This window comes from Drosophila bipectinata, chromosome 3R, assembly GCF_030179905.1.
Source record: "Drosophila bipectinata strain 14024-0381.07 chromosome 3R, DbipHiC1v2, whole genome shotgun sequence".
Taxonomy (NCBI): Eukaryota; Metazoa; Arthropoda; class Insecta; order Diptera; family Drosophilidae; genus Drosophila; species Drosophila bipectinata.
In genome coordinates this window covers 13,924,285-13,949,195 of record NC_091739.1, presented here as the reverse complement: position 1 = coordinate 13,949,195, position 24,911 = coordinate 13,924,285, and the positions used below count along the sequence as shown (strand labels likewise).

The 24,911-nt window shown below is 41.3% G+C and overlaps 5 protein-coding genes across 5 annotated transcripts; 2 read left to right on the top strand and 3 right to left on the bottom strand.

The window, feature by feature from the left end:
* Positions 1-260: 260 nt before the first annotated feature.
* Positions 261-2,609, bottom strand: LOC108129342 (synaptic vesicle glycoprotein 2B). Its single transcript, XM_017247311.3, has 9 exons — positions 2,402-2,609; positions 2,171-2,332; positions 1,861-2,023; positions 1,580-1,701; positions 1,214-1,520; positions 1,052-1,159; positions 863-992; positions 395-806; positions 261-336 (listed from the first exon to the last, which is right to left on the bottom strand). Exons 1-9 carry the CDS (start codon positions 2,517-2,519, stop codon positions 302-304), a joined length of 1,557 nt encoding a protein of 518 aa, XP_017102800.2. The 5' UTR covers positions 2,520-2,609; the 3' UTR covers positions 261-301.
* Positions 2,610-3,775: 1,166 nt separating this feature from the next.
* Positions 3,776-4,659, top strand: Saysd1 (SAYSVFN motif domain containing 1). Its single transcript, XM_070281487.1, has 2 exons — positions 3,776-3,991; positions 4,062-4,659. Exons 1-2 carry the CDS (start codon positions 3,848-3,850, stop codon positions 4,458-4,460), a joined length of 543 nt encoding a protein of 180 aa, XP_070137588.1. The 5' UTR covers positions 3,776-3,847; the 3' UTR covers positions 4,461-4,659.
* Positions 4,600-9,412, bottom strand: LOC108129787 (post-GPI attachment to proteins factor 6). The gene is made up of 6 exons (XM_017248026.3): positions 8,900-9,412; positions 7,952-8,328; positions 7,780-7,891; positions 7,576-7,715; positions 6,298-7,510; positions 4,600-6,231 (listed from the first exon to the last, which is right to left on the bottom strand). The coding sequence occupies exons 2-6, from the start codon at positions 8,280-8,282 to the stop codon at positions 5,124-5,126; spliced, it is 2,904 nt and encodes a 967-aa protein (XP_017103515.2). The 5' UTR covers positions 8,283-8,328; positions 8,900-9,412; the 3' UTR covers positions 4,600-5,123.
* A 1,439-nt stretch (positions 9,413-10,851) lies between these two features.
* On the top strand, positions 10,852-20,546 carry Cad96Ca (tyrosine kinase receptor Cad96Ca). The gene is made up of 11 exons (XM_017248029.3): positions 10,852-11,004; positions 11,796-11,982; positions 13,968-14,221; positions 14,282-15,091; positions 15,859-16,126; positions 16,454-16,542; positions 19,287-19,426; positions 19,481-19,586; positions 19,643-19,782; positions 19,838-19,979; positions 20,032-20,546. The coding sequence occupies exons 2-11, from the start codon at positions 11,847-11,849 to the stop codon at positions 20,254-20,256; spliced, it is 2,310 nt and encodes a 769-aa protein (XP_017103518.2). The 5' UTR covers positions 10,852-11,004; positions 11,796-11,846; the 3' UTR covers positions 20,257-20,546.
* Positions 20,547-21,884: 1,338 nt separating this feature from the next.
* LOC108129471 (uncharacterized) lies at positions 21,885-22,702 on the bottom strand. The gene is made up of 2 exons (XM_017247448.2): positions 22,524-22,702; positions 21,885-22,459 (listed from the first exon to the last, which is right to left on the bottom strand). The coding sequence occupies exons 1-2, from the start codon at positions 22,681-22,683 to the stop codon at positions 21,885-21,887; spliced, it is 735 nt and encodes a 244-aa protein (XP_017102937.2). The 5' UTR covers positions 22,684-22,702.
* Between the last annotated feature and the right edge of the window lie 2,209 nt (positions 22,703-24,911).

Genomic DNA, 24,911 nt, shown 5'->3' with positions numbered 1-24,911 from the left:
AAAGCACAATACTAATGGTTTTCATAAGATGGTTATACTTGGCTGCCCATGAAAATGCAATCTAGGCTATAAAAAATGAAATGCAGTCTTTTATACTTTACGTCTTTTTATGTTGTTTTCTTCACAAGTTGTGGAATCAAAAAAAATGTTGCCTCAAAATCTTAAAAAAGAGAACAACGTAATTGTCTTAGGTTTAACAAGTTGAATACTGTTTATTCATATTAACAAGAAATTATTAAGTTAATTCTAAATTATAATTAAATATAAATTAAACTAAATTATTTATAAATACATAACAATCTCAAATAGGCAGTATCAACGTCAATAAGGCGCAAACTGTAAAAAAGTAAGATGTAAATAAGGTTTATGTGAAAAATAATGTTCATCTACCAACCTAAAACAAATCCAGAGAAAACCCCGAATGTGGCAGTGCAATAGGCGTCCAGTAGTACTCCAATAATGTTGCTACCAAATACGCTTCCTGTTCTTCCGAGCATCAGACAAATACATACTGCCTTTCCACGGAGATGAGTCGGAACAAGATCGACTACAGCTCCACTCAGGATCGAGATGCAAAGTCCCGGAAGAACCAGATACAAGCAGAAAGCTATCACAATAGCTACATCGTCTTTGATCCAAATTAGGGCTATGGCACAGGCTCCAGCGAAGGTAAGGCCAAGGAAAATAGAAGCCTTTCGACCAATTTTGTTGATAACGAGGCCCATTAGGATATATCCCACAATAAGGGCAGTTCCATAGGTGATTGTATCTACGTAGCTCTTAGTGTTTATGTGATCATCGCATACCTAAGAAGCATTTGGTTTGAGCATTAAATTATTAAGATTAATATAAGTATAGTTACTTTGTTAGTCTGATTGGCTTGCATCTGATCAATGGAGGCATCTATAACATTGCAGACTGTCAAATTGTGGGAGTCAGAAGAACCTAAACGATTTTGAATCTCTGGATACCAAAGACCCATACCAGAAGAACTATAGATGGAATACATTATCGTAAGACCCGAGAATCCTTAATATATTTAAGATATTACCTGAAAAATAGGCCACACATGATTGTGCAACTTATGACAAAGTTAACCAGATGTGGTCTTTTTAGAAGTGGTAGTGTTTCCTTCCACATTTTCTTTATGGTTGCTGAACTAGGGTTTAATCGATTATTTTTAAAGTCAAGGTATTAAAAGAAATGAACCTACGCTGATTTAGATATTAGTAGGATATTTTCCCCATCAGCACAGACTTCGGTTTTAAGTTTTTGTACTTTGAACTCATGCAAATGTTTTCCAGAGTTCTTTACTGCAATCCAATCCACAACAGAGAACGCCTCTTCAGTTTTGTGTAAGGACAAAAGAATCTTGGGACTTTCCGGTAAAGTCCAAAGCATTAAAGTTCCAATGACACCGGGGAGCATGTAGCAAATGGTTAGAAGTCTCCATGGACGGAAGGCAAAGTCATCCGTCACACTTATACTCCAATCCATGGATAGAACCAGCCAGGCAGTGGCTGAAAAGAATGTTTTGTTAGCATTTAACATTATATAAACTTTTAATATCGTTAATTACCTGGCACATAAACCGTGGAGATTCCCACAAAAAGACTGGCGTAGTTTATGGCAATTGGACGATGGCGGGGAGTAAAGAATTCTCCCAAGTACGCATAAGTGGTGGAGGAGGCTCCAGCAATGCTGTTTAAGCAAATAAGACATTAAAATAAAACCGGAATTTTTTGTCAATAGCATTATCTTCAATATTAGTTCATGATAGCACTTCTTTATAGAATCATATTTAATAAGTTTACACTTTAAAGTCACGTTGCACTCTGATACAATTAAGTCAATACTTACAAGAATCCTACACCAAAACGTAGAAAGACGTAGAACCAATAGTTTGGAATAAATATAGAGCACAATGATAGGACATTTCCAGCAATAGTTGTATAAATCAAAACCGGCCTCCGCCCTACAGTGTCACTCAAATATCCCCAAAAATATGAGGAACAGAATATTCCTGAAATGTGTAAAAAATTCACGCATAAAATATACAACTAGGAAAACGTGTAAGATAAAGATTTAACTATCTAGATTAACTATTTATCTAGAGAACAATTTATTTCACGTGAACATGAAACTTGAAATAGAAAAACTGCGCACTCACCGATAAAACTGGCAGCACTCATAATGGCTTTATCTTTTGAATTCATTTCAAAATCACACTGGGAAACAATGGTTATATAGGACATGCCCATGGTCTCGTTTATGACCATCATCAGGAGGAGTCCTGCCGCCAGAAGGACAATCCATTGCACACGCCCAAATCCTGAATTCGGAATATATATTTATTTTTAATTACTTAGGAACTCTTGTTCTGAAAGGATTCTTGCACTACCGATCAGTTGAAGCACATCCTCGTATTCGTGACCAGCACTCCGATCTCCACTTTCATGTTTTGTGGCAACCGTGTTTGTTTTTGCCTCAACGTCTTGTTGGCTTTGTTCCGAAGTCATTTTGATCTCTAGGATTGACTTTTAACTTTTGTGGCATTCCCGAACCTGCGACAAACTAAAACTGAACCGCATTCCGCTCGGATGTGGGTATAAAAGCAGTGGCAGAACTTTATTGGAGTGCCAGAGGACGCCCCTAGAGGTTGGGTTATCAGGGGGAACAATAAAGATAATTGAGGGTCTAGATGATATTATGTTTATTTATCAAATGTGTATCACTCACTGGGTCCGTCTGCTGAATCTGAAAGAAGAACGGCCCCGTACTCCCACCCGAGTGCCTCGCTTATTCTGTTTTTTTCCAATTCATTAGAGCAAATAATGCAAAGGTGGTCGTCATTCATCTTCACCCAGAGTTCCAGGTGGAAGTCACTATCTACTACTCATATAAAAATGCGAGTAATACTGTTTAACAAAATTCCAGGGTTTTACCGGTTTAAATTATTGTATTTTCTACAAAGTAATCCTTATTCATATTATAAACGAAACATATTTATCTTTTTGAATATATTTGCTTCACCTTACACTTTAAATAATTTATATATTTTTAGAGCTTCAAAAGTTAAAATTAAACTTATCTAAATTTTTAAACCTTTTTGTTATTACCCTCCAAAGTAAACACCTTGTGTTAAAGAGTGAATGTCTTGGGCAATAATTGTTGATTACTTTAATCACTAACGGTAGCAACCACTGTTTCATAAAAAATATTTATGTTTACGTTCTAACGTTTATAACAATAAAAAGTGTGAAAATGGAATGCTACCACTAGATTACTGACATAAATCTGGTGGCGTATGTCGACATATCTGTTTGTTTTTAGGTGAGGAAGTTGATATTCTACATATAAAAAATAATTACACCTTTAAGCAACATAATTTATAACCTAAGGAGCTCCATATGGCCAATCGTTTGGTTAAACTAGGGCAAGAATATTTTCTTGGAAATGCTTTCCAATTATTTAAAAAGCTGTTCGCGATTCAACGCCTTGAACCCGTTGAATATATTTGGGAACATTTCTAAAAATGCATACCCGGTTAAAATTTAGCAAGATAGATTGTTTTATTTAAAAAAAATCTTTTTTTGGCAGACCAACACATTTTTTTGTATTGAAAGTTGAGGAAGTTTAAAAAACGCATAAAGTTTTTTCAAACTTTTAAAAAGGTAAAATAACAGTAGGGTTTTTATAAATACCCCTAATATTTCCCTAAATGTATCGATAGTTAACAGCTGACTTTAATATATCGATATCTCAACATCTGACTTATTTTAGTTGTTGACGCGTCTCAGTTTCCTTATGTTTATATTTTGATCAAAATACTTGCAAGCTAAAATTGATGGCTGATTTTCAAGAACAGTTGCGACAATATCGCCTCCAGAAAAAGCGGCAGGAAACGGTAAATAATTTCAAGGACAAGCTGCGAAGATTCTGGATGTTGGGCACCGGGGCGAATAAAGATACAACAATCGAGGTACAACAGGTAAGTGTCACAAGATTCTATTAGTATCTTAAAGATCGTTAGCTATTTACCTTTTTGTTTGGTATTTTAGGACCCAGCCTCTACTACAAAAAGCTTAGAAAAAATATCAGATGACGAGACAGCATTCTCCAGTGAAAATGAACTGCTGCCTGAAGAAGATACTACCGCATCCGCATCCACAGATCATCACTTCAAGGAAAACAATACCCTAAAGTACATCCTTTGGTTTGTTTACTTTCTGTTTTGGGTAACCGTTTATGTGATAGCCATTGAGCTAAAGTTTGGCTTGGTCTACCTCATGTTTTCGGCTCTGTTTGCGATCTATTTCAACACCCGGACGGGTCCTAAGAAACGGAACGAGATGAGCGCCTACAGCGTTTTCAACAAAAATTGCGAAAGCATAGATGGGACACTGAAAGCCGAACAATTTGAGCGGGAAATCCGATATGGATCAGGAAGTGTACGATAGAATATAGAGCGAAGTTTTAGAGTATAGATAATATGTAAAAATGATGCACAGAAATAGTCAATAAAACTATAAAAGATTCTAAAATATGACTTAACTTATTGGTCAATAAAACTATTAATAAAACCACTTTCTTCCATCTTGTTTATCAGTTTTAAACATATATTTTATTATTAAATTGCTATTTTTTTGTATTTAATAAGTGCGATAGTGTTTATGGAGTATGACCTAGTTATGAACTAACCTTATAGTATGCGATTTATCTAACAACAAGATATTATGTACACATCAAATTATTTAAAACACATTTCCATGCGTGCACTCCATTAAGTTTAGTAAGGCTTTTTGAATAGTTTCTAAATGTAAAACAGATTCGTAGTAGGTAATGCTTGCACTCTTAGAAGATGCAGATACATTGGCTAAAGAATAGGTTCTTTTGTTCTAAATAGACTCCGTGCATTCCGCTTAGTGAACATTCAGTGCTTAGTTGATTCAATTCCAACTTATCTTTGGATAGTTACTATTTACAAAATGAAAGCTATACGCTATATTCTAGGTCCTGTAATGTTGTCCGATGAGGAAAGTAGTACGAAGTCGATGATCTCACATGTAGAACTCCTGCTCAGCCAGCAGAAGCTCCCGGCCATGGGAATCAAACTCCGCGTGCTAGCACTTTGGCAGAAACGACTTGCGCGAGGGCAGCAGGCACAGGATGCTCAGTGCCATGACCATGTGCCAGATGGAGTGGACGATGTGGTAGTTCTGCTTAGTTTGCAGGAATGCGTAGCACACCAGTCCGGCTATGACAAGGGTCAGACCAAAGGGCAGCCAAACGGAGAGGTATCTCCTTGCAGGGAACAGCTTCCGGCTCTTGGCGCAGCGCAGGCCCCAGCTGGTGGAGATAAGGCAGATTCCGGTGAGGGCCGGCGCGAGGAAGACCCATAGACTCTGCTTGTTTAGCTCCGTGCCGAAGGCCAGAAGGATGGCTCCGAACATGTGCAGGAGGGAGACCAGCTCCGACCGGACATGGGCCATGGCCACCAAGGTAACCCAGATGCTCAGCAGGCCGCAGTAGAAGTCGCAGAACTGCAGCACCCCGATCTTCACCAGGCAGAAACTATAGTCATCCTCGCCGGCATCGCAGGCGTGGTAGAATATGGAAAAGAACATGGCAAAAAAGTAGATGACGCCCTCGGTGAAGTAGCGCCTCTTGATCGCCATGTAAATGCTGGGGAAGAAGAGCAGGTTGCTCAGGGTCAGAAGCAGCGTGGCCACCAGGATGGACATGTTGGTGGGCACCTGCGAGTCTTCTGTGCAGTCCCAGCCTCTGTATCCCTTCGAGCAGACGCAGGTGGAGAAGACAAAGCCGCCGGACATGTAGTGGTAGCATCTACCAAAACGACCACACCTTCCTACCACACAAGGACTGGAGGACACCGTGAACACCACCGAGGTGTTGCAGTTGTCCAGGGCCACGTGCTGCTCCATCGCCGCTCGGCGGTGCTCCTCAAACCGTTGCGTCATCTTGGTGGACTCCACTGCGCAGTCCATCATGCACTCTTTTATCTCGAGGGCTTCGGATTCGTTCATCTTGGCCAGGCAATCGGGGGCTGCCAAGCATTCGGAGTAGCGAGGAGCTTTGGTGGCACAACCACAACTCGGTCGCATCTCCCGCAGGACTTGACGGTGCTTGCTAATGAACTCCTTGACGATCTCTACGATGGCGACTCTAGCCGTTTCCGCTCCATGACAAAATAGGCCCATGGTCACATACCTGTAGGAGGAAAGGGGATTACATTCCATGAGATAAGCTATAGTTGTGATACGATTCTCAACTCACCATCGTCCACTTTCGGGAAAAGGAACATGCACCAGACCCATAGTCTCTGTATGATTCACAATCGCAGATGCGGGCTTTAATCGCAACCCGTAGCGGCACTTATCCGGCCAAGTAGGCACCCCGGGCTCACCCAAATGCATACAAACGATAATCTGCATACTCTGGTTATTAGATCTGGAGTCCGGGGTCTTAACAGGCGGGACAACTGCTTCCTTGGGATCTCCTATAAGCCGTTCGGCGAGAATGCCTCCCAAATCTGGCGACTGGGTGGGCAGTGCGATCATCTTCAAGCTGTTCCGATGGGCTTCCTTCATGGAGAGGGCAAAGGTGAGAGTTCCACCGATGTCGGACACGTCGCCCAAGTCAAAGGCAAAGCCTGAATGGGTCTGAGCCGTGAGATTGAGGACTTCCGGCACTGTGCCGTTGGCATCCGGCCGGAGATCGTAGTCGAACATGAAGAACTCGCGATACGTTTGCCGCAGCAGCGAATAGAAATTCATTTGGCGGAACTTTGTGGGCTTCCAGGGATTGGTAGTGGAGCCATTTGTTGGCTCATCGTCCTGTTCCTCCGGGGCAAGGAAATCGATTTTCAGGGCATACGATATGCTGTGATTGCCACTCACTATTTGCGATTCATCATCGGCCACAAAACTCATAGCGGCGTAGTGCCATGTGTTGGGTTGCACGCCGAACGGAATTGAGATTTCGTCCGTCTGATTTACCCGGATGATGGAGCCGTGACCCAGACCGCCCATCGGGTATCCATTCGCCCGGACATGGAATCCCACGGCCGGACAGTCGGCGCACACTTGCTCGAATGTGATCCGGGCCATGGCATCCCCGATTTCCTCGGGTATATAGAATCTGTAAACGATTTCATTGTTTGCGGTCAGTGGTGTCGTGTTGTTGCTGATGCTGCTGCTATTGCTGTTGCTGCGGCTTTCCGACCCTGTAGAGTTTTGAATTCTGCCGGATTTTCCACTACTGTCATCAGATAAGATTTCCACTGACTGTTTTTGCTTTTGTTTGGGCGGCAGGGAGCGCAGGGGTCTGGACGTTGCGTTGAGTCCTTTGCTAACAGTTGTGTTGCCATCGGGCAGGACATGGCTCGTTAAATTGTCCTGGTGCTCTTCAGCATTGTTTATGATTATCGGACGGAAGCGGGAAACCGACATTTCGGCAAAAAGCAAAGTGTCACAGTTGGCTGCGATTCCTAAAGGACATAATCAGATAATTTAGATACATAATTATTACATGTTATGTATTGTTCTTGTTTACCTTGCTGTTCAATTCGATCATTATTGGGATCCGACCAGCTCACAAAGGCCACCGCAAACCAGCTTCCAATGTGCGGCCCTTGGATGGTAATACGTTGTTGTTTCTCATTTGAAAGGAACTGCAAATCATATACTTTGAATCTGCAAAAATAAAAAATATTAAGTCCAATCCAACTTTGTTTCAATGAAAGCATCTATAGGTTACCTTTGATCAGAGCTAAAAAAGTTCTTGGGAAATGTAATATTTTCCGGACTTATCACTGGAAAGCTGCCAGCCTTCAGATGCAGCGTTACATCTTTGGGTTTACACTTTCTTTCTATAAAATAAATACAATTTAATGCTACCAAGTCTATCTTTTTTTATGGCGGATACTTACGAAAGGCACTTTTTGAATCTTCGAAAGCCTTAAAGGTAAAATAAGCTGTCCGAGTATCGGGCGGTACATCGAAGTGCAAAATGGAAACATCCTTGTAAGATGTGTACTTGAGCAGTGAGTTCGAAGGCAATCGCACAACAATTTCCTCATCCTCCAGTACCTTCATCACATCGATTAGCTCCTGGATATTGAATTCCGCGGATTTGCCATCGTTGGGCTCCGTGAGGACTTGAAAGCTGGAGTCCACAGAAAGCAGGCGGTGATCAATTAGGAGCAGAACAAAAACCACCAAAGGACTGCAGTTGAGACGATGCAGAAGCCTCTGAACCATCGTCGCATTAATGGTCCTTTCAGTCCTGGTTAACTTGTTGCGGGTCCTGCAAGGCAAGAAATAAAAGCGAATAATGTATGCAAAAAAACACATATGCTTTAGCGGTAAAGCTCCAGTAATTTGTAGTTGTTTAATAAATCCATTTCTGAGAGCAACGAAAGGACGCCGGCAGCACACTTTCCATATATGTGTATAGGAGTCGTGGCTTCACGGTAATGGCAAAAACTGCCGGGATGAACACACAAATATGTAGGTATACACATACCTAACCTATTCCACTCCAAAGTTTCTATATATATTTTTTTTTTCTGCTAGAGAGAACACCGGCAGACAGAAGGGCTTTATGTGTGCTTGGGAAAGTAAATTGCACCGTTGCAAAAATGCCAAATTCCGGCCCATTTATGGGGCGCGACCAAAAACCAATGTGCTCTCTGGTCCAAGCCATGAAAATTGTCCCACAAAACAAAAAGCAAAACTAAAATGCCTCTGCCCTCCATGCGGAGATGTCTGAACTATGCATTTTTGTTGCTGCCCCGGCTAACACCTACTATAATTTACGAGAAAATCTTGCAACCAAACCACTCCAGAGGAGGCCATTTCCATTCGAGTACTCGTACCTTAAAGCTTCGTTTTTCGTTTCGCATTCAATCACATATCTTATTGTCTTTATTAAATAATGACCTTCTGGGGTCCACAAGTGCAGCCAATTTTATTTATAATTTATATAGCATGTGCTATACACATAATATATAGGTTTTGGGCGAGCTTTCAATTAGCAAATGTAAGCAACACTGACGGGAGACGCGAGGCAACTGAACCAACCAGCTTGTTTGGGTATGTTCGATTCATGTTTGCTCCAAGGTCTTATCAGTGCCACTCAGGGTTCCAATGAATAGCCACTCTTATCGCCAGATTGTGGCCTTATCAGAACTCTTATCATCTGAGGCATCGACTTTTTAGCTTAGATTAATTTACTATTTGTTTTTATGGTTTTCGGAAGCTGTGAAGCTGGGTCTCACGGAATGTGATAATTTTTTCAAGTGTAGCACGTTAGACACAAACACGGTGAACAATGCGCTTTTTACTCATTATTTAGATGGGGTTGAACGAAATTGATACCGAAAGTCGAGCACTTGCATGTTAGAGTGTTCACATTTCTATGGAAACTGAATCGGCAGTGACAATTCAATCTAAATACAAGGTTCGGAAGCCTTACCTCGAAAGCTAATAGTTCACATTAGTTTTATTGACGTTAGTCTGCAGAATTTATGAATTAAACCATCAAGCTAATGACACTCCGCTCTGCCGTCCATCCAACGACTGACTTTCAGAGCTCAAGCCTACCAGATTTGGCTTGTTTATATTTTATGGTTTTTTTGTCGCTTATAGCAGCGACATTTGGCAGGTTTTGAAATGGCAAAGACTTGTGAATGGGACGCTCTCGAAATCATGTTTTTTCTACCTTTTGGGCAATTCTCCGGAGCTGGGGAAATCCGGGTGACGCACTGCATTTAGGTAAACAGATTGATCGGTTGCACTTTAGCAACCTGTCCAGGAATAAGCTGTCCAGGAAGAGCTTTATTGATTTGTTTTGGTAGCCACTCACTTGCCGTTGTCGTGGGCGACGCCGCCACTGCAATCGACCCCGATGCCATTGGGAATACCGTGCCCCCACAGATAAATGCTTTGATTTGTAAATCCATCCTGGTACAAAGCGCTTTTGTGCGTGGAAAATGGAAAAATCCCACAACAAATCATTTAAGACACGGGGGTTTTATTTGACCGCAAAAGTCAGACATGGTTTTCATCTTTATTATCTGACACTGGTATTACTTTTGATGAGTTTTAGTAAATAATATATTAAATCAGATATAACTATGTGTTTTCTCTTCATTAAGCTTCTGTCAATGAATGTTAAAACAATTCTAAAGTTGGGGTTTCACAAGGTACTTTCTGATTGCCAAGGATTAAAAATGGATTGATTAATATAATTTTCTTTATTTGATTGTAAAAAGGTTTTAATTACCACGAATATTGTTATTTAGTCTAACTTATAATCTTTATAGCCATATTCAAAAATATGTAACTTAAAAGTTTTGTTTTATTCGTTTAATAATGGCAATATAATGTGTATTTCAAAATAAAAATCACAGTTTTTGAGGATATGAGTTCTCAACATGATTGGATTAAAATCATTGATTAAGTCTACATGTTGTTTTTAATTTTGTTTATTTTTTTTAATGATTTCCCTAATCAGTATTTTTTGTCGTGTCTGCAACTGAAAATTGAGTTCAAACTGAATAAGTATTATCAGTAAGCCCAAGATAATTCAATTAAGTTTTCAAGTTCCACAAACAATGCGTGAGGGAGAGCGAGTGAGATCTGGAGAGAGCGCCGGCCAACTCAAGATCCACACGAGAGCAAGTTCAAGTTTGTTGTTTTTGGATCCCAAACAAGTTATTCGTTTTGGGCTGTGAAAGAGAGGCTAAGATAGAGGGTATCTGGCTTCGAGAGATCGGCAAGTCGGCTTTCTGGCCAAGCTGGGGCTTTTAGCCATCTCACAGTCAGCCGAGTAGTCAAACGCAACGGTCGCTTCAGTCCCGCTCAGGGATCTCCCGATACCCAAGCCCGTGAAAGTTTGTGGATACCAGTTTCAGATACCAGTGGCTTTGTGTACAATCTATATATGTGAAATTCAACGCGAAATCCCACCCTAAAAAAAGTAATAATAGCTCCATAATGAAAATTCAGTATATTTTATGTGCGTAGTGATGACTCATGGATATGGAAATAGACGCCAGTGAATTTTAAGGCGTGTGGCCTCTTTCCGATGTTTAAAGCCTAATTTATATAATTCAGCTGCTAATTTCGTCACCTGTGACTGGGCCAATATCTGGCAAAAACGAAGCCCATGCTAAAGTTTTGATAAAATCCTATAAATTATTTAAATACACACCTCTCTCTTTTTTCCCTGTGCGATCTTTTACCAAACATACTCGTACATACGTGTGCCGTGGATACCTATATTTGTATTTATATGTATACATTTATATTGGGGCTGTGCTCGGTTGCCCAGTTTGTTTTGCTATTGCGCCATGCACCCGATGCCGTCCCCGTCCGTACGTCCGTATACGTCAAAAAGAGAAATCGCCGACCCGCTTCATGACGCGCGTCGTCTTAAGTTATATTTTCTTTTAGTTGAGTGCGATGTGTGCCCTTCACTCAAACCTTTTTCAACGTACTTACATATCCTGGTTCACTCTCCCATCTCCCATGTTAGTTTGGTCTCCCATGCCAAAGTCAGCTGGAAGTGGCGTGTTATTTTTCATATTTCCGGCTTCGGTTGATTTAATAACGACGAAAGCAAACTAACATAGAAACAAAAAGAAAAAATATTCGCGAAATTTACGGAATCCAGTCACTATGCTCGCCCCCAACTCATATGTCACTTGTTTCCCTTTCAACACACAGTGTACATTCATTTTTAATTAAAATTTCATCACCTTGTCTCAGTCCTCGGACATCTGCCGCTTGCAGGCTGCCGTTTAGGCGGTTGATTGCGCAATGGTTTATCACCAACACAACCACGATATCCGGATAATACACTGCAGAAAACAATTAATTACATGGCGAAGGAGGAGCTGGCTGCTGGCCATTGCTATGGTTGCGGCATCTGTGGTTTCTCTGATTTCACAAGAAGGTAAGAAAACGGCATAATTTTCGGTCCTGAGGCTTAATTAGTAAGATAATGTATCGATTCCTTTTAAGAACAAATCTTAATTAAAGACAAAGCCAAACCACTGGTAGTAATAATTGTCCTAATTAGTTCTCAAGACACTAATTAATCAGGTAAAATACATGGGCCAAATGTGAATGTACTATCGGGTCAATAGTCCCTCTCTATCTTGATGACAAAACACGTTAATGACCACCACACACACTGCGTAATTGGTATCCAAAACAATGCGAAATAGCTCTCAGAGTCCCACCTGTAATCCATATGTCCCCGTGGGCGAGAAAAACAATCGGAGCTCAGCTTCAGTACAAGTCAGCCTTGACCGTGAATGTTTTCTGGGCTCCAGCTCCAGATCGGTAGTGTCATTGCATTGGGGGCGTCTGAATCACGGCGCTTGAACTTTTAAGCCATCTAATTATCAGGAAATGGATTTGAATCATTTCGATTTGGATATTAATTGATTGAAGTCTTCAATAGCATGTAGAAACCTTTAAAAGTTAACTGTAGAAAATTGATTACCAGTTGGTTCTCATTGAAAATAAAAACTGGTTAGACTATACTATAGCATATGTACACTATTATACTATCAGTGTATGTTTCTTCTCGTAAGTTATACTAAAAAGAAAGAAATATTACGAAATATCTTCCTCGTGTTTTTAATTTTCCAGTTCGGAGAATTTTTTGGGAACCTGCACACTCTGCAGAGTGGCATTCGTGCACGTGTGAGTCCCCCGAGCATATTGTGCAATATTTAAATGAAACGGAACACTTCTCCGAGCACTCATAATATATAGCAGTCATATTTATCTGGATGAGCTTACATGCGGACAAAGTTAAATCCGCCCGAAAGCATGTCTCAAACCTGTTTGGCGAAACAACAAGCCGCCGTGCAAAAACATTCTGCTCACTTAAGTCGCGCTCTTGGCGAAAATACACACACTCTCCTCCTTCTTTAAGAGTTTAGCTCCGTTTTTCCACACACAGATAGTCGGATACACAGACGCGTACAAATATCACGTATACGTATTCGTTACATGTGTGCGCATTTGTATCTGAAGGTCGTGAAGCTAAAGCAGAGACAGCAAAAGATACAAAGGCAAAAAGATACAAGTGCAAACAACCCAACCGGTTATCACGTCACGTCGCTTAGGTCCATTGAATGATGCTTGACTTATGGGGCGCAAAGAAATCAACTCAATATGGGGAATATTTCATGGACATTCTCAGTGTACAATGAACCGATTGATATTCGCTAGAAGAAATATAACACTTTTTTCAGCTGCGATGTTGCAATCTGGCCCCATCCCAAAACCATCTTTTGTGTCCGCTTGGCACTCGTTCAATGCCACAAATAAAACCAGCCTGCCACACTGCACCGCCACCGAGTAGTGCTAGACATCCGGGTCAATAGCTCGTACTTGGGAGTATCTGAATGAACTTGGCAGCCATTCGGGCCTGGCCCGGCCCGGTCGATGCAAATGCATGAAAAGTTGCTGAAGAGCTCAGCCCAGGGCCCAATTAACATTAACCAATTAAGCAATCTGTCGTCATCAGATTGGACTGTGTAGGCTGGCTTTGAACATGAGGTTTTCTAAGGAATTACAAAACAAGTCTTTGGTCTTAATACGCTTACGTGATATCTGGGTTTTCAGCGGAAAATATAGTTTTGCAAGCACTAATTGCTTTTTTTATTAGTGGTAATTGCTTTTAATTGGGACTAGAATGTAAGGGAATTTACAAAAGTAAGTGCCTTTCACACAAAGTTACTTTTACATTTTAATTATAGATAAAAGTCTCTGTAATTAGATGGACTTGTTAGTCTAACGATTTATTTTAAATCTTTTTGATTTTAAAACCATACATTGAGGTTTCCCATATCTTTTTTTAAGCTGCATTCCAGCAACCTGTTTTGTAATAATCTTTACAATTGATTTGAACATAAATTTCAGCTGCTGCCCACGACCAAAATGCACCTCCAATACTGTATGTTCGAGAGCGAAACTGGCGAATACCAGAATCAGAAAGAGTGGGCCAGTTTATTGATCAGGTCCGGGCCGAAGATCCCGATGGGGATGACCTGATATTTGGAATAGAGCCTCGCTTTTCGCCGATTCCCGGCAGTGGAGATACTCCAGAGAAGCTGCCATTTCATATAGACAGGGAATCCGGTGTAGTCACGCTCAACGAAAGTCTGGCAGGAAGGGTAAGCACTTTACAAATATAATTTACTTAGAAACTTCAATATATTTCTTAAACCTTAAAGGCCGGTCAAAATTTTCTCATCTATATAACTGTCACCGATGGACGCTATACGGCCAAAAATGAAGTCTTCATAAATATTTTGGGGGAACGGGAGAAGAGCATCGGCCCTCGACCGCAAACATCGATTTCGAACGTGGTGCACAATATATCACAATTTCTGCCCCGGTTCGACCAACTGCCCGGTGTCCAGTCCATTCGAAATGGGCTGCCAAATAACCGGCCAGACTTTCGATTCCCGCCGGTGCCCCAGAGTCCAGGTGGCGGCCTTTTCGGACCACCCCCATTCGTGAACTACCCATCAAACTACCCGCCGCCGCCTCCGCCCCCGGATCATAAAACAGAGGCCAGTTCCGAGGACACCGAGCCTGATGGTGATTCTGAAGTGACACCGCCAGAAACACCCCCCAGGATAAGCTCCACAACGCAGAAGAGCCGCACCAAACTGACGCCAATAAGTGCCAATAATTCGACGAGGGTGGAGCAGCCAGTCCAGAGTGGCAGTGGTAATAACACCATCAACGTGTTCTCCATCAAGTCCGGCACCATTCCCATTGTGGTCACCATTGGCGGTTTCGTTGCCGCCCTGGCAGTCTTCCTGGCCTTTTTGTGTCGCCGTCGCCTGTGCGCCATCAGCAGAACTCTGAAAAAGTCCAAGGAAAAGGAGGAGCTGGCCAAGAAGTCCAATCCCAGCCAGCTGAGTAGCACTCTCACCGACGATAGTCGCAACTCGATGGTGATGCAACAGTGGCAGGGACCCGTGGCCTTTGCGAATCGCTACGTGCCCTGGGAACGGGACCAGCAGATGGGCATTGTGAGTATGAATTACTTTGAGGTGCATCTCAAAAAACACTAATCCCCAGCGAGATGCTAACAGAAATGAGTAATACGATTAGACAGAGTAGTTTGGATTTTTTTGCTCAAAAAATTACTTTCTGTAATAATTCCTTTTAACTATTTTCTTTTCAAATATAAATTTCACTCTGAAAAGCTTTCCTTTAGTAATCCCACAAGCAATGTTTTCATAAAATATCCAAGAAAACTATTTCCAGGATTTTTCCTGCAATCGACAGCTATTCAGTCGCTGATTTCAGCCTCAATTTCCAGTTGGCTCACTCAACACCTTCACTGAATCCTCGTCCTGTTAGCTGTTGTGGCCATATCGGCTGTGTAATTGACAGGAAAATGGAGCTGGATGCACCTGCATAAAGGCGTCTACTATTGACGTTCCTTCAACTGATTTTTATTCACTGACAGCGCATGTATAATCCAGTGAATTCATGGCAGCAAAATAGAAATGTTTCCCCATGCATGTGGCTGAGATTTATGAAGAAAATAGTCAAGACATTGATGCTCATTTTTAAGGCTTTCGCAATCATTGAGGAGATCCTTTAGTAACCCATTTTCTTTGCTTTATTTCTCCCTATGCTGCGTATATTTGTACCTGTCACTAAAATCAACAAAACTGGCATTTCCGCCGCCGTGCCATGATGTTGGAAACTACCTTTCATCGATGGCCATGTTGACTTTAACCCACAATGCTGTCGCTCAACTTGCCAATCTAACGTTTGGACGCAAAAGGCAACTTCCCAGCTATCAACAGGTGTCCCCAATGCCGGAGATGCCACTGCAACAGCCCAGAGTCCTGGGACAGGTGAGCCCGGTCCTGGGGCCGGAGGCATGGCTGTGGGTGGTGGCACTTCCGGTGGCCTCCAGGCGGAAAATGGTATTGCTGGCGAGGCAAAGGGCGACCGCTGGGAATTCCCGAGGTACCGATTGAAGTTCTTCAACATATTGGGCGAAGGTGCCTTCGGACAAGTGTGGCGTTGCGAAGCCACAAATATAAATGGTAAGTGTGTCAAGTACGTATGAGAGAAATATGAATTTAAGTAATTTTATCGTCACGTAGAAAGGTATTTTAAATTAAGCAGATTGTGTTTTCAATCAGCGCGGATTATGCCACCTCCTCGTCCGAGGACTCAGGTGTTCATGTGGCATGTGCATGTGCCACATCCACCGAAAACCATTTCCACAATCTACCTTTTTTTTATGAGCACGTAAAGTGGACAAGCAAAGACAAGTGGCTTCTGCATATATATTATGTTTTCGTAGCCAACAGGCAGTAGGGACTTTTCGAAATAGTACCAAAAGACTTAAATATATTCTTTCTTTACAGACTCTGAGGGCATTACAACGGTGGCGGTGAAGACCCTTAAGGAGAGCGCCACCGAAGTGGACCGCAAGGACTTGTTATCCGAGCTGGAGGTAAGCGTAATATGAAAAAACAACAAATTATTGTAAATTTGCATTTACAATAATTTAAGATCCTTGTGAAGAGTATGCAAAATACCGACAAAATCGTTACAAGCAAAGTTGGCTAAGTGACGACGACTTGGTGAGCGCAATTTCTCGGCTGCCTTTCACTCTGTCACTTTTCATTCAATTGGTTACCATTTCCCCATTTTCTCCATTTTCCCTACCTATTTTCATTTCCTACCCTAGTCCTTGCTCCCTGCGTCCCTGTCACCATCCTTTCTAGTCCTATTCCCACCCAAATGCCTGACTGAATACCGAGAACTGTGCAGGCTGCTGGGCAAATCTTGCCAGTCGGTTTTTCTGGTTAGATGAAAAAGTTTTGTAAATTGAAAATTAACGATGCTGAAAAGTTTTGAAAGAATTTCTTTTCTACTCCTTGCGACTTGCGGACTTTAGCAGCAAAGAAATACAAGAAGAAGTCAAAAAAAAATGCAGGACTTCCATCGTTTGCCCCTCAAGCCTGGATTTAATGTTTGCCTTTTTAATGAAAACGTAAAAGAGTCTACTTATGTGTCTCTACTAAAAGTTTGCAAAATGTTTGAGTTCGTTTCACGGTCTTTGCAATTGAAGCAAATTTTAGAGAAATGAAGAAGTGCTTTCTAAAATTACTTTCCTCAAACTTGTTGTGCCATGGGTATGTAGTTTTTACCTTTGGGTAAGCAAAGTATCAGGATCCCAAAAGAGAGCCGTTTATTAAGGAGTTTTCCCATCTAAAGTTTAGCCATCTTAGTCTGTTGAGCTTCCTGTTAAGTGTCCTTCCTGTTGTTTATTTTATTATATTAATTAGCTGGCCTTGATTCGCTTTGTCAGGAAGCCTGTCGTGCCATAAACTTTTTCTATGAGCCTCGAACTCAAAGCCAATTAGAGTCTTATCAACTAAAAGGTAATTTAAATGCTTCTGACACTGTCGTGTTGCCTAAATGTCAGCTCGGAAAAATAGCCTGGCTTGTTGCATATTCATGCTCGCCAAAAATACTGCGACAAAATTATTAATTTATGCCCTTGTAAGTATTCCGGTGTCAGACTTGCATATTTAATGCCTTGAATCCTTGATGCTGCCACTCGCACTCGCACTCATATGTGGAACTCTGAAAGCTCATCGAAGGGCCGAACTAGCGATGACATCGCGAGGATGTGTTTTTAAAACAAAGAGCTCCCATCGTGAAATCGTGTAAACCAAATAGCTCTGCAGACAATTGTCCTTAATGAGGTATATTACGGAAAAAAAGCAGCATGGATTTGAAAACAGGGATCACGAATCAATAAATTCTCAACTTCGAACTGTGTATTGTCCTGGATCCCGCACGGCTCTTTTGTTGTGAACACATTTATGGTCCTTTAATGCCATCAACACTCACTACAATTTGCATACACTCGGGGGGAATAGTGGAATGTTGTCATGGCAATCGAACCGACAACATATTTATTTCGGCCCAGAAGCACCACTCCAGCTAAGAGTAATTTTTGGAGGCAGTCATGAGGCCCGTAATGATAGCAGCCCAAGAGGGCCAGGGCCATTCGCGTATCGATTAGCATTTACATACACCTAAAGTTGCATTATTACCTCTGAAAGTGCCGGGGTAGAAAAGTCGATGGTTAGCTAATAAGACCAGCATTTGAACGCACCAGTACACGCCACTTATTCAAGACAAGCTGCCACAGGATTCACGTATTGGATAGTAAACATTGGGATCTCCACGAGTCTCGTACCCCGCAGCCAAGCAAATGGGATATCTTCCCTTTTTTTTTTTGGCTTTCTTTTTGGGCAACCAGCAACAACCGCACAGGACGACAAAAAATTGGGATCCCGGATAGATAAATTATTTTTGGACCACGCGCTCCGACGCCTCGAAACAAACTGATTCCTGTTGCTGTTGAAACTGACAAATGTGGCAAAGACCGCAGCATCCTCTCGCCCGCAGGGCACTACTTATGGTCCTTTATACTCGCACACATATACGTTCATGGATATCCTCTCGACCTGCGCACTGACACTTTTCGACTTTTCGGAGTTCGGGACCTTCGTGGCCCCCGTGAATCCCCCAGTCATCTGGATCTGAATCTGAATCGGAATCTGAAACTGAATCTGACTCGAAGGAATCGGAGGAGGAATCTGGAGAGCCACTCTAGGGTTGCCGTTCAGGTCGCGTCCTTCATCATTAAAGTCGCATTTACAGGATGTCTGCCCAACCGCCTAACAGCCTGGCTGTCTCACTGGCTGACTAGCTGACTGGCTGGGAAACACCGGCACCAACTAGAGTGTGCGGCGGCTGTATATCATGTTTTGCGGATTACCCCAGAAACGAGAATAATTGCACTTTAATTTTAGAACAATGAAAAATTATGAATGGCCCTCGGCTAGGTTCCCCTTCTTCCCGACGCTCTCTCTTGCCCTGCTAGCCGACCATTGTAAAGCCGAAAGTTGATGTCTTTGTTGCTTAAAGTTTTTGAATTGAATTAGTAGCAAAGGAGCTGGGGTCTGGGCTGAAAGAGAACAACTTATTAACTGATATAAATTGCTGCTACTTAGCCAGAAGTAAATACCCGTAAAAGGGTTGTCCATAAAGATAAATACAGGCCTTTATTACTACCACTTCAGGTAACAAAGAGCCAAGTTCCAAACTTTACAATCTTCGCATAATTAGAGGTCTAAGGGCATAAACAAAATTAATGACATTTCGTATTTATTGCAGGTAATGAAGTCCTTGGAGCCGCATATCAATGTTGTCCGCTTGCTGGGCTGTTGCACCGATAAGGATCCGACTTTTGTCATTTTGGAATTCGTGAATCGCGGCAAGTTGCAAACTTATTTGCGCAGTTCGCGAGCAGAGAGGTAAGCTATGATAATTTCGGCGGAAACTAAATGCTTATTGTATATCTTTCACAGGCACTACGGCAACACCCATGGGAAATCAAATATTCTTACCTCCTGCGACCTAACATCCTTCATGTATCAAGTAGCCAAGGGCATGGATTATTTAACTTCTAGGGGTGTAAGTGATATTTTTCTATATTTTGAGGAAAATTTAATTTAATGAGCTATTGATAGATTATCCATCGTGATCTGGCTGCTCGAAATATTCTCATTTCCGACGATCACACCTGCAAAGTGGCAGATTTTGGCTTTGCTAGGGACGTCATTACTTCGAAAATATACGAAAGAAAGAGCGAGGGAAAGCTGCCAATAAGGTAAGACTCAGATAACCTAGTAAGCCCATTTAATAACCTCTATTTAATCCTTAAGATGGATGGCCACAGAGTCACTTTACGACAATATATTCTCCGTAAAATCCGACATCTGGAGCTTTGGCATTCTGATGTGGGAAATTGTAACCTTGGGATCCACACCATATCCTGGTATATCGGCAGCCGATGTTATGAGAAAGGTTAGTAGATATAATTTATAGTTAAATAACAACTGAATTAATTCATTTATAGGTGAGGGATGGCTACCGTTTGGAGAAACCAGAGCACTGCCGTCGAGAGCTCTATAATATTATGTATTATTGCTGGTCACAAGATCCGCAGGAGCGTCCACTCTTTGCGGAAATAATCCAAATGCTGGACAAGCTGCTTCACACCGAAATGGACTACATAGAGCTGGAACGATTTCCAGATCATAATTACTATAATATTGTTAGTCTAAGTGGTGAGAAGTTGTAGATCTATCCCAGGATACCGTGCACTGATTCCCAAGAGCTTTATTACCTCCAAGACGAAAGACTTTGGGCAACCGGATACCCCTCTCGAGTCTTTGACAGAAATCAGATAGAAATAGGTATTACTGCCATTATTTATTGCACCAGGACATATCTGTTCCCATCTGTAATTCCTGTTTAGTTGTAAGATAACTACATCCTTACGTTGTATGTGTTCACGTTTTATTTATTTGATTCGTATTATGTACTCTAAATTATCAACCGTGTATAAAGTTAAAAATACATATACCGTATTATTGTTAAACAAAAGAGCCGCCTAGGCGGAGTGTGTCTTGATGGGAGGGCATTATGCAAAGACCCAAATATTTGGCCAGTGACGGAGCTAATGCCGCAGCAACTAAACTTTGCAGGCCAGGAAAACTGAGTACGTGCATAAATGATGCCAGAGGAGCGTCAAAAAGCTGCTGAAGCTGATACCTAAAAGACTTTCTACGTGATGTGCATTTTGAAATTCTGCATATACTCCTCGTGCGGAACGTATTGATTGCCCAGCACAAGTGTAACCAAAGTTTGGATGAACAATTTGAATATGGAGAAACTTTTTTGGTTTTTCGGAAAGCAATTTTTACCGAAAGCTCAAGTTTTATGGTAGTTTCAAAACTCATCTAGATTTATTCCAATAAATGGCCAGAAAAATGCAACAGGTGCAGATTCTCATTTAAGTTTGCGTCTTGAATAAATTAGTTTTGGAGTTGAACAACAGACTAATTGTAAGGGTAGACGAATATTGTCTAAACATCACTCCCTGACCATCAATTTCTTTAGACAAAATATTTTTTTGATTTTTTAGAAAAAGGGGTCTTTCTTATATGGTCTACAGTAATGGCTATATTTTCCCCAATTCTCAGCCGAGTCTCAAGCGGAGTACCTTAAAGGATTTCTAGATGGATTTCCCATATTAGCACACAAATTTTTAAAAGTTGCAAATGTAGCCAATCCTGGTAAGGGTATGCAAGTTCCGGCAACACCCGCTCTTATTTCTTGTTTTCATTCTGAAGCACGTGTTAATGTTGTTTGGATCAGAATAAGCTATTGTACTCCTTGTGTCCTGCATTGTTAAAGTCCTTGTTGTGATTCAATGAGTTTCAAGACTTTGAGAACAAAGCCTATGTTGGTTTATATAATATTTATTTAAAAAATTTAGAAATACTACCAACTAGACGACTATCCCACTGCTATAAATGAATATAATAACACAGGTATCATCTATTTTCTGACAATGTTTATTAAATGAAACATTTATTTACATTTCCGTAAAACAAAAAGCTTTCCTTTATTGAGAGGACATGCGCACAAGCCACAAGCTTTCTTTTGACTAGGAACCACTCCGAAAACCCACACAGAATCCCCACAACAACGGATTTTAGTTCATTGATAAATACTTTATTTTGATTTCGAAAAAAATAATCAAAGTGTAACCTAAGTTAATCTAATAAATAAAATATAAAGTCTTGATTTGGCTTCTCTGGCATTATTAACTACTTTAGCCTAAAAATCAGTTCAATGCCAGCATATGAACCCCTATTGCACAGCCCTATTTCGAAATATTCTCTCAGACTCTATCCGGAAACTTTAGATAAAGTCGTCATCCTTTGAGCCGTGCAATTTGGTTTCTTCGTTCCGGCGCTCCCACTCCTTCATCTTGGCCTGCATGATCAGGTCCTGGAAGGAGCCGTACTCCGAGTTTTGACGGGCCATGGCCGTTAGGCCGGCATCGCCCTCGTCATCTAGGATGTGATCATAGGGATAGTCAGTATCCTCAGTGTCAGAGTCGGATGGCATTCCCGAATCCTGGTAGTCGCCCTCCTCATTATCCAGATCCGAATTCCGGGGAATTCCGTGCTTCAGATAGAAGGAGTTGATGAGATCGTCAATTTTCCAGGATGGCATGTCGGAGACCATCTTGACGGCGATCTTTCGTCGGGGACGCTTAAGGGTCTTGTGAGGCCTGTCGGCCAATTCAAAGTTCAAGGATGTCTTCAGCATGCGCTTGGAGGCGGTTAACTTTTTCAGCAAGGAGCGGTAGATTCCTAGAAACTGGTCGGGCTGCTCCTTCTTCTTTGGCAGGGCTTTTGGGTTTTCCAAAATGAAGCGATTCAACAGCTCCTTGGTGCCCTTCTGGTCCTTTTGTGATTTCAGAATTTCAACTATAAAAAATAAAATTTTAAGTAAAAGCTCCAAAGATGATTGTGTTTAAATAAAAATACACACCTTTTTGTTGGGTTAGTCCAAGGGTATTTTTGAAGACTCCCCAATCGTCCTTTTTTAGTTCAGTGGAAACTGGGCTTTCACGTTCAGCTTTCTTGATGTACAATCCATAGCTGCTGTCAAGGATTGCCAGCAGCAGGGCGATAACTTTAGCGAGGTGCATGGTGATGTGTGTGTCTCGGGCAAAGGATGCGGCGAAAGTGATGTCCTGGCTAAGTGAAGAGCTACCTTTTATACCCTCCTCCCAGCCTGATCCCGCAGCCCGTTAATTGACATAACCGCACATAAACGTTGCGTGGACGATAATCAGACAAAGGCTGCAAAGGCGCTTGACACTCCGCAGACATCCGCAGGCGCAGTCGCAGGCGCCCAGGAGTCAACACGACAGGCAGGACACACAGGACATAGAGGACACATGTGCTTGATTGAGCGCCGATTGCCGCGCAGCACAGCGATGTCTTTTGTTTTTCTTGGGAACACTTAGCGCGAGCCGCGGGCAATTAAACGGCAAACCGAGCACCGAAGCACTCTAAACACAAAAATTAGTGCTTACGCATCTTGCCTCAGACACAGACAACAGGTAGTCGTCCTGGTGGCAGGACTCTGGACAGGACAGGCGACTGCCAGAGCGACGAATGTGGGAATCAAAGTGCAGTAATTGAGTCGCTTAAAAGCGCCAAATGGTTTCATGAATGTAGCATCAATCCATCAATCCCAGGTAGACGCTCGCCTTTCAAATGCGAAAGGAAGTACAAATAAATCCTAGCGCCAGCCATAAACGGATCAACTGCGCCGATCTCAATCCGCTGATGCTAGTGCTGATGCTCGTCGTGGCTCTGTCCTCTGGCTCTGTTCGGTGTCCTGTGCCCTCTGCCGGCAAGTATTTCGCTAATTATTCCTGAATGCGGGTTTTATTGATGCAATATAAATAATGCAAATGCAATTTGCGGTCCGAGCAGACACACGGTGGCTAAGGATGTCGTCCTTAAAAAAATTACCAAGCCGGCCAGATGTTGCTGCAATTCTAGCATTAATATAAAGCCGTCCAATAATTATGCAAATTATACTGCGATTATGTGCAACAATTTACAATACATTTTTATATTATAGAATTTATTTTATTATTATATTATTATAATAGAATTTTATTATTATATTCTTAATAAAATTTAAATTTAAAACCCATTCTCATTGCAAAGCTTAATTTATCATTACAATTTGTAATGTAAGTACATAACGAATAATTTATATTTTTAGGCAAAATAAGGTTCGCAAAGTAAGGAATTAATTTATTTTTATTTAAAATATATATAAAAACAGAAAAAAATATTTTTCACAATAAACCACCCTTTGAAAAATAAATGATTTTAACTAAGTATAGTATCATACATTTTCAACAAAATGACCCAAACATCAGTGGAAATCTGTGGAAAAAAAGGATCATAAGTCTGCAGACATTCGTCCGATTCTATGGCAAATAAATATATTTATATATCGCCAAATATATTTGATGAAAATAATACTTTGTTAAATGCCTGTGGGTGTTTAAATCATGTGTTTTTCACTAAAAAGTTTTAAGCCAGTTCTAAAAAGCTAAATCATCTTCCAATCATCATCGGTTTCGCCTTTAATTTTCTTCATTTTAATAACTTGCAATAACAGATAAATTAAAATAGAGTATATAAATTAAATAAACTCCCGCCAAGTCAGTCTTCAGCTTTTGATTTTGTGTTTAGTGTTGATAAGTCACAATAAATGCTTCGTTCAACAACCGATAGAGGGCGCTGCAACAAGACAGAAACTCGAAAGCCAAAATAACGATATATAAAGTGCCAATACATGATGGTAAAGCAGTTCTCTGGTTGTGTTTCCTATATAAAACGTTAGATGGCGCCAGCCTTATGGAATGTTTTGAAGAAACATTTAGAAATTAATGAATTTTTGCTAATAAATGTTTTTAAAACGTCTTCAACCCTTCCTTCCCATTTTTAGACATTTTCAAGATGTTGGTAGATCGCTTGAAGTTTCTATTTACGAAGGCGCCGAAGAGGCCTATGAAAAAGTACAAAGCATTAAAGATCCCCATGACCCCGAAACAACAATAAATTGTTTCCGATTGTTCAGTTATATGGCAGCTATAGGATACAGTCGACCGATCCTTATGAAATTTGGTAGGTCGTATCATATGGCCCAAAAAAGAATCTGTAGGAACTTCCAACTTTCTATCTTCAAAAACACGGATAGGAAAGATGGGATATAGTCCCCTATATGGCCCACAGTGATTGCTATATCTTCCCCAATTCTCAACCGATTCTCAAACGGAGTATCTTAAACGATTTCTGGAACGATTCTTCACCATTCTGCATCAAAATCCTTAGACAAAATATTTTT

Coding starts and splice junctions, on each gene's coding strand:
- LOC108129342 (XM_017247311.3), bottom strand. CDS start 2,519: ATGACTTCGGAACAAAGCCAACAAGACGTTGAGGCAAAAACAAACACG. Junction 807..862: donor AAGCCAATCAGACTAACAAA/GTAACTATACTT, acceptor AATGCTTCTTAG/GTATGCGATGATCACATAAA. Junction 337..394: donor TTTCTCTGGATTTGTTTTAG/GTTGGTAGATGA, acceptor ACTTTTTTACAG/TTTGCGCCTTATTGACGTTG.
- Saysd1 (XM_070281487.1), top strand. CDS start 3,848: ATGGCTGATTTTCAAGAACAGTTGCGACAATATCGCCTCCAGAAAAAG. Junction 3,992..4,061: donor CAACAATCGAGGTACAACAG/GTAAGTGTCACA, acceptor TTGGTATTTTAG/GACCCAGCCTCTACTACAAA.
- LOC108129787 (XM_017248026.3), bottom strand. CDS start 8,282: ATGGTTCAGAGGCTTCTGCATCGTCTCAACTGCAGTCCTTTGGTGGTT. Junction 7,716..7,779: donor TTTTTTAGCTCTGATCAAAG/GTAACCTATAGA, acceptor TTATTTTTGCAG/ATTCAAAGTATATGATTTGC. Junction 7,511..7,575: donor TGATCGAATTGAACAGCAAG/GTAAACAAGAAC, acceptor TATGTCCTTTAG/GAATCGCAGCCAACTGTGAC.
- Cad96Ca (XM_017248029.3), top strand. CDS start 11,847: ATGGTTTATCACCAACACAACCACGATATCCGGATAATACACTGCAGA. Junction 15,092..15,858: donor GGGACCAGCAGATGGGCATT/GTGAGTATGAAT, acceptor TGGACGCAAAAG/GCAACTTCCCAGCTATCAAC. Junction 19,783..19,837: donor GAGGGAAAGCTGCCAATAAG/GTAAGACTCAGA, acceptor TTAATCCTTAAG/ATGGATGGCCACAGAGTCAC.
- LOC108129471 (XM_017247448.2), bottom strand. CDS start 22,683: ATGCACCTCGCTAAAGTTATCGCCCTGCTGCTGGCAATCCTTGACAGC. Junction 22,460..22,523: donor TGGACTAACCCAACAAAAAG/GTGTGTATTTTT, acceptor TATTTTTTATAG/TTGAAATTCTGAAATCACAA.